An 8,347-nucleotide genomic window follows, 5' to 3' on the forward strand; every position below is an offset into this window, starting at 1 on the left:
GGGCTGCGGTGGTGGAGGAGGTGGCGGCTGAGCGTGGATCTGCTGCAGCGTCTGAACAGTGTTGTTCAGAGTGGCCATCATCTGCATCTGGAGCTGGAAGAACTGCTCCGGAGTCAGAGGTGGAGGCATCGGCAGCGGCTGGTCGGTACTCTGGTTGTTCTGCCCCTGCTGGCCAGAACCGGTGCCGGTGCTCCTGGTGTTCACCATCTGTTTGCAGCAGAACAAAATTTATAAGAGATAGATATTGTATAACTTCCGGAAAGAAAACTCTGACATGATAAAATAGGGAGAAAAGAGTGTACGGTTTTACCCCCAACGTTCTAACTCAATTTTTTTTAATTCAGGTTTATATTAAAGTCGTTTTGCATGAACAAGTTTAACTTCTAAACTATGCAATCAACCAAAAATCAAAATCAAACATTTTGCACAATCACAAACATTCAATATTCACACGTTAGTCGAGTTCATCACTCCACTCGACTAAAACAAACATGCGCTCTAGCATATTTTTACAAAGGCATACTAGACTTATGAGGACAGACAGAAATTTGCAAGCCACGTCTCCTGAAATTATCAGACTAATTCTCGGAAAATGCAGAGAGGATTAGCAAACTCGAGGTTTAGAGCTCAAGGAATAGAAGCAGAAACGAATGTTTGAGTTTTGCGGAAGCAGAGCAAGCGAATGGAAATCCCTAAACTCGACCATTTCTATCTAGGCTTCGTCCTACAGTCGACACGGCTCTGATACCAATTCTGTCACACCCGATTTATAAGAACATAAATCGAGCAATCATATATGCACCAGGATCAAGTCATGCATATATACAACAGAATCATCAAGATATCACAACACGTATCTCGAAATAAAAGTATATAAATTCTAAATGAATATCTTTATTACAACTGAATCAAGAATCAGTTCAAGGAATGCGGAAGCGTAAAATAAATACGTGAAAAGTAGGGCGCCACACGGACGTCGGCTGGGAGACAACGCCTAGAAATCGTCGAGCCCGCTGATGTAGTCCTCCACGTCGCCTGGTACTGAGCAGCAGTCGAAGATGTCCCAGAGAGAACAGAAGAGTAGAGAGGGCAAGTGTGAGTACACCACTTGTACTCAACAAGTATAACACGAATTATGAGGCTCTAAGGTTAGCTGACTCAACTGCATTAGCTTTTAATCTTGGCAAATTTTTATTTAAGCTATTTACTACAAGTGGATGAATTACCATAGCCCAGGTTACATAATAATTAATCAAGATTAAGCATAAGACTACTGAGAAACCAAGCCAAACCACCAAAGGTAAACACCCACTAATCAGATGGAGGATCTGGGCCGCTCATGACTGTGAGCACAACTGATATATCAGTTTTACACTATCGAGAGGTTGCACAACTTTACCCACAAGTCTTGAGCTACGCTAGTGGTTCATCACACTTCCTTAGGTGAGATGGCTAGCAAGCACACTAAGCAGCGACGATGGGGCCCACCTCACGGGGGTACAAGCACACAGCACAGACCAAGCCGGAGGAGCAGGGATCATTGAAGCTTACCACCCCTCTTGCCCACGCAGGTAACTTACTCCCAAACCAAAATGACCTAATTAGTAAGTCAAGACCGTCCCATTCCAGTCTTGTGGTTGCGCGGTTGTCCCAGGTTGTCGCTCTATGAACCGGTCCTTATGGAGAGTGGCCAACCAAGCATTAAGCACCGTGCTGGCCCCCTAAACCATGTTTCTAACAAAAACATATTTTAAGGAGACGTGAGCCACTCAAGCACACAACATAGAGGGCCACTCTCAGAATTAAGTTGCATAAAACCATTAATCAAATTTAATTAAAAAGGACCGAGGTGTGTGAGAGCGCAACACTTAGCACAACTAACCAAAATGCAACCCAAGGTATTATATAAAGGATAACAGGTGGCTAGGAAATCCTTATAGGCATACAATATTAACATGCAATATGAAATTGTATTTAAAAGTGATAGGATATTCATATTATACTTGCCTTCCTCAATGTTCTCCTGCTACTGCTCAAACTGCTCTGCAGAGAGGGGCTCCTGGTACTCGTCCAAAGGCTCAGCGTCTACTCACGATCGCAACGCCAAAACATGGTCCAGCACATACACACACATACAAACAAAGATAAAAGATAATAAACAGTACAACATTACATAAAAATAGCACACTAAACTATAATAGAACTATTCTACGCGTTACAACGATCGCGTGAGCGCGAAAACCGCCTAAAACGGAGCTAAGATGTGAAATCTAGGGTTAAAACAAGGTCCAGCGGCCTTTCTGTAAGAAAACAGGAAAACCAGGGGGTTCTGAGCAAAAACTAAGGGCCTAAACCTAATTAAACTATAGACACAGGGGCTAAGTTGCTAAAACTCACAGCTAGGATGGCGGGCACTAATTCCAGGAAGCTCGGGGGTCTAAAAGATAAAAATAGGACCTATCTGCAAATATTTTTGAACTACGGGTGGACTGCGGGTTGATTCCTGAAAACTTTAAGGACTAAACTGCAAAAAGTGCACAGCTGACCGGTATAAGGCATGGTTGACTTGGCTGGATCTGATCACGGCCATCGGATCTAGATGTATCGGTTGGGATTCCCGGCCGGGGCTCCGGCGGCGACGGGAGGCTGGACGCGGCGGAGGGCTGCGGTGGCTCGCTGGAGCTCGACGTTCCCGTCGCTCCGGTGGCCAAACCTTCACGACTTTAGGCCAGGAAGCATCACCGCGTCACGGGGAATTCTCCTAGGGCGAACAGAAGCGGCCAAGATGACCCTAGCGACGGCACGGCAGTGAGGGGTGGCGGACTCGCCGGCGTGCACGCGGTCTAGGTGCTACAGGCTGCCAAAAGCCATGATATCCGGCGCAAAAGGACTAGGGAAGGGAGGGGAAGCTCACCAAGGGCTCGTGGTGGCCAGAGCTGCAGCGGAGGATGGTCGTCGACGATGGCCGTGCGGCGGAGGTGGGGCGGCGCTCGCGGACAGGCTGCAGCAGAAGGGCTCGGGGTTCCTTGGTCGCGCGGATCGGTCTGGGAAGTCCCTGCGGAGGCGACTAGAGGGTTAAGGCAGCCCGAGACCTGCCGGCGACGAGGAAATTGAGGCGGCAGCACAGCTCACCGGCGGCGGTTCCTTCATGAATTCCCGATGATGCAGAGGCTCGGGGCACAATTGCTGGGCTCGGGGAGCTCCTGGATGGTGAGGGGAAGCGGGCGCGGGGGTTGTGGTGGTCTGGGGTGCGGCGGAACGGCCCAACCACGGCGGGGCCGAGTATGCAGCGCGGCGGAGGAAAAAAAAGGGGCGGCGGCGCTAGGGGTCTCCGGGGTGCTGCAGGGCTAGGGTTAGGGCACTAGGGTGCTGGGGTTTCCCTTTTGTAGGGCGGCGGGGTCGCATTGGCGTGCGGGCCCAGGGAAGAGAAGCTCGCCGGGGATCTCGGGGAGGCGTTGCGCGCCGGGGAAGAAAGGGGAAAGGGAAGGAAGGAGGAGCTGACAGGTGGGAACACTCGGTCAGAGAGAGGGAGAGGGAGGAGGCGCTCGGGCTGGGCTGCGCTGAGGGGCTGAGGGAGCTGGGCCTCGGTGCGGCCCATGAGGGGAAAGGAGGGGGAAGGGGAATGGGCTGCCAGGGAGAGAAGGGCTGGCCCAAGGGGAGGGGGAAAGAGAGCAGGCCGGGCTGCTGGGTTGGGCTGCCTTTTCTTCTTTCTTCTTCTTTCCTTTTTCTTTTCTATACTGAAACTATTCAAATAAAACTATTTGAATTCAAATAAATTTGAATTCAAACCCTACAAACTGAACACAAGGAAAACAATGCTCCAGCATGAATGCACAAACAAGTTGATCTTATAGTAAATTTTATTTTCTTATGCTATAAAATTACTTTAAATGCAAGATAAATTAGAGAAAGCCCTGGAAATTTTTATTTGAGCCAAAATAATTTCATTAAAATTGAGGAAAATTACATTAGGTGTTACATTGGGGTCGGGAGAAGAAGTAGAAGGACTGCAAAAAAGACAGTGTTAGCATGCAACAATTCCGATATTTGACAATTCAACAAGGCAGCAACTTCATACCTGGAGGATTCAACTACATGTGCTTTCCATTTGCGCACTACCCGACGACCCTGCGGGACCAAAGGCAGAGTTTCGGTCAACTCCACGGATGGTCCGGTGGAGTTGTTCCTACTCGCCTTCCCTTCAGTTTCCCTTTCCACCAGAGGGCTCTCGCTTTCGGTTGTTTTGTCGCTTGGTTGAGCTTTGGATGCTTGAGCCTTCTTTGCTTCTGCCGCGGTGCTGGGAAGAAGGTGGTCTGGTAGGGGGATGTCGGGTTGTGGTGGATAGCTCCGGTACAACTCTATGTGTCCCTGCAGAAGATTTTCAGTTAGCAGCAGCAGAATAGCAGAGCTTGTTCTAAAAAAGTAGTCGAATACTTACCGGTTTTGGAGGATTTTGCACAAAAAACAACTGCGGGACATAGGGAACTGCATTCACGTCCAGCAGCACTCGCTTGACCCAGATGAGCACGGCGTTGTCAGTCAACTCCTCTGCGCACATCCGAAAGGGATCTTCAGCACCTATGTACTCGAAGCCTAGTGGGTGGCGTTGTTGGATTGGCTGGATTCGACGTTTGAAGAAAGAAAACATCACAGACGCTCCGGTCACTCCTATTTCTTTATGAGCTGCTATGATGGCAAGCAACTCGTCGACTTGGTCCAGGTCTCCTCTGGAGAGTTCGGTGTTCCACTCTGGCCTAATGATAGGGGGTTTTCCGGATTTTTCAGGAAGCTGGGGGGCATGGTTCCCAATGTAGAACCAATGGCGTTTCCATCCAGGAATATTGGAGGGGAACTTGTAGGAAATGTACCTATCGCCGGCTTGTTGTCTAAGCTGGATGCCGGCGCCCCCTACGATGGATGGATTTTTGGTAGTGGGTTGCGGTTTTACTCGGAAAAGGAAGCGGAAAAGATCCCAGTGGGTTTCAATTCCAAGGAAAGCTTCGCAAAAATGGATGAAGATGGCAATATGGCAAATTGAATTCGGGTTGAGGTTATGGAGCTCAAGCCCGTAGAAATAAAGAAGGCCTCGGAAGAAAGAGCAAGAGGGGAGGGCCAAACCCCATTCTGCAAAATGGTAAAATGTGATGATTTCATCTAGATTTTCCATGGGAAGAGGTTCATGAAAAGAGGGGCGCCAATTGACAAGACTTTTTTTTTGAAGCAAACCCTCGGAAACAAGTTTCATGAGATCATTGTTGGAGCACTTACTGTGAGTCCATTCCCCAGACAGCGGCTGCGACTCCTTCCCCTTCCCATCTTTCTCATTGGATCTTTTGGGCGCCGTTTCTAGATTTGCTCGCCACGAGTTGCTCGGGGGTTGCAGAGAAAGGGGCGTAGAGATTTGGCTAGATTGGGGATTTTTCAAGGGGGTGAAGGCGGAGTGCGGCTCTGATTGGGGGGTTCGGAAATTTCTTGGCGGATTGACGATTGGAATCACGGATTTTACCTAGCATTACCGTGGGGTTAAATAACTAGCGTCCGGATACAGTTTTACTGTTTCGAAGTTGAAGAGTTATTTTGGGGAATATTCGGAAGATGAGGGGTTATTTGGTGGATTGTTTAGATAAAATATTTGATTAATCATTTTTTAGGGTTAATTGTCCTGAAAAAAGGGGGTTTTCCAATTCCAGATCTAACTTCCATCATTCGTACCATCACACCAGTTATTTATCATGGGAACATTTTTTCACTGCATGCCATGACCTTTGGATCCTTATTTCCAAACCTGAGAGATTTGGATTCAAGGCTCGGGGGATGCGGGATACGTGGCATCGACTACTTATTTTTTCGAATTTATTTGAAAAATAAGTAAGGAAGATTCAAGACTAATGTGACCCTCAGCCTGATTCTCCGATTCAACCTAAGGCTCGGGGGCTACTCCATATGGAGTGCGATTTTTCAATCGCACACCATACTAGAGAAATAATTCGGGGCATGAGCACCTCATAGCTTCGATGCAGCCAAGAAGGTACTCGAAGAAGAACTTCAAGACGGGCTTCAAAATAAGCCGAAGACAACTTTAAAAGTACTCGAGAAGCTTGCAGTACTCAGCTACGAAGAGCTCAGGGGCTTGTCAGACCAGGGACTACGGGACTATGTATATAACATAGTTCAAACAGGATTAAGAGATAAGGCTTGTCCTATCTCTTATTTATGTTGTTCTCTACTCGTATGAGAGTAGGTCTAGTTGGTACAGAAGGAATCTACTCGAGTTGTACTCGAGTACGATTCCTTGGCTAGTATTGGACTAGGATTCATGTAACCCTGTCCTTACGGATATATAAGGGGAGTAGGGACCCCCTCAAAACACAACATCTACACCCAAGGCAATACAAACCACCATACAGGATGTAGGGTATTACGCACATCGCGGCCCGAACCTGTCTAAATCTTGTGTTCCTTGCACCTTCGAGTTCCTGATCTCGGCGTCTCCTCACCTAAACTTACCACCTCGGGTATACCCCTCGGTGGGCAGCCGGTAAAACACCGACAAGGCAGGCCTCCTCCTCCTTGACGGCCGCCTCCCGGAGGGACAGGTTCTGCTCTCGATGGTTGAGGGCGGCCTGCTCATCATCAATCGTCTTTGCCATAGCCTTGGCAGTATCGATGGTGTGACGAGCCGTCCTCTCCTTCAGCCCCACCTCCTTCTCCTTTCGGGCCACCGCCCTCTCCTAGGAGGCAACTGTGACCTCCCGATCAAAGGTCCTACAGATCTTCTCATGGAGGGCCTCGCGCTCCTGCTCGAGCTTGGCCCGTTCCGTGGCGGTGCGGGAGGACACCATCTGGATGCGGTTCCCCAGCTGGCGCTCCCAGTCAGAGAGCCGAAGATTCTCCACCTCAAGTTTCTGCCACTCCTGCCGGAAGCCCGCTTCGGCCTCCTCCATCGCCCGCTGGGTTGACCAGGAGATGGGGAAGAGGGACCTCCACCGGGCTCGTGAGGAGGTGCCTCCCATGCACCACCTCCGGCTCATTCCCCTGCACGGACTGGGGGTCGGAGCTGGGCGCGCCTGCATCGAGTCTTCGGCCACCTACTTCCTCAACCTCTGCTGCGGCTGCCCCCGCAGTTGGCACCTCTAGTGGCGTCTCCGCCGCGACCTCCTCCGCAGCTGGCTCTACAGAGGGCACCCCCGCCGTGGCTCTCGCTGAAGCCGCCGGAGCAGCCTCTCCGCCCGCTGTGGCTGGAGGGGTCGCCTCCATTCGTGGTGCGGTCTCAGCCATTGGAGCTCCAGCCCGGACCTCCGCGGCCGCGGGCGGGGCTGGAGGGGCTGTCAGTGAAGTTGCCGACCCCCCAGCAGTGGTTGTGGAAGAAGCCTGCTGGGGGCCGGACCTGCCGGCCGAGGAGTCGCTGGTCGAAGCAGAAGAAGAGGCAGGGCGAGTAGTCCTAGCAAGCATCATCAAGATAAGGATTTAAAAAAAAAGAAAGGACAAGAGGAGTTAACCACTCACGTGGAGCTCCGCACCCCCCATCCGGTCTGGAAGAATGGGGATTGCCTCCTCCCTGTGGCTGGCGTCTCGGGTGACCGGCGGGGCAGCTCTACCATCGGCGTCTCCGGTGGCGGTGGCGAGGCTTGCGGCTGCTGCTGGGGCGGTGGTGGTGGTGAGGCCTGCTACTGCCGCTGGGGCGGTGGTGGTGGCGGGGCCTGTTGCTGCTGGGGCTGCGGCCAGGCTGGTGCCTGGCGCTGCTCTGGAGGCTGAGGTGGAGGTGGCGGTGGTCGCTGCTGTGGCGGAAACCGCCGCAGCTCCTCAGGCCTCCCCTGTGGCTGCTGCTGGCGATGGGGCGGCGATGGCAGAGCCCGGGAGCTACTTTGCTCCCACGACTCTGTTGTCTTATGGCGCTTGGGGGCCGGCTCCCCCACAAAGGATCCGTCGCCACGGCGGAGCCTCCGCGACCTGTCCTCCTCGCGGTCCCTGCTGCTTCGAGAGCTGGCCGCCTCTAGCTCCTTCCCTCTGCCGGAGGGTGTCGGGGCTCCGTGGCTAGACTGGTCGGATCTTGGATCGACGCGCCGGGGGCTGTCGTGTGAAGCGCCAGGGATCCGGATGCTGCGATTGGGGTCACCCGTCACCTGCCGGACCACCAGGCCGCCGTCATCGAGGGTAGGCAGTGATGCCTGGATCGTCGTCCGCATCCTCTGGTCTTCACATAGAGCAGTGGTCCCTCTCAGGATCACCAGCAGCTCTAGGCGTATGCCTCGCCGGTCATCCCCCGGATCAGGACCTCCAGCTCCGCGTCGGACAGATCCGTGCTGGCCTCACGCTCAATTCTGCTACAATCGTTCACCCCGGTGAA

General features: G+C 52.0%; 1 protein-coding gene across 1 annotated transcript; it reads left to right on the forward strand.

The window, feature by feature from the left end:
* Window positions 1–7,540: 7,540 nt before the first annotated feature.
* On the forward strand, window positions 7,541–8,038 carry LOC112880972 (angiomotin-like). The gene has a single exon (XM_025945694.1). The coding sequence runs from the start codon at window positions 7,541–7,543 to the stop codon at window positions 8,036–8,038; it is 498 nt and encodes a 165-aa protein (XP_025801479.1).
* The last annotated feature ends 309 nt before the right edge of the window (window positions 8,039–8,347 follow it).

The sequence above is a fragment of the Panicum hallii genome, chromosome 2, assembly GCF_002211085.1.
Source record: "Panicum hallii strain FIL2 chromosome 2, PHallii_v3.1, whole genome shotgun sequence".
NCBI classification, from domain to species: Eukaryota; Viridiplantae; Streptophyta; class Magnoliopsida; order Poales; family Poaceae; genus Panicum; species Panicum hallii.

Coding starts and splice junctions, on each gene's coding strand:
- LOC112880972 (XM_025945694.1), top strand. CDS start 7,541: ATGGGGATTGCCTCCTCCCTGTGGCTGGCGTCTCGGGTGACCGGCGGG.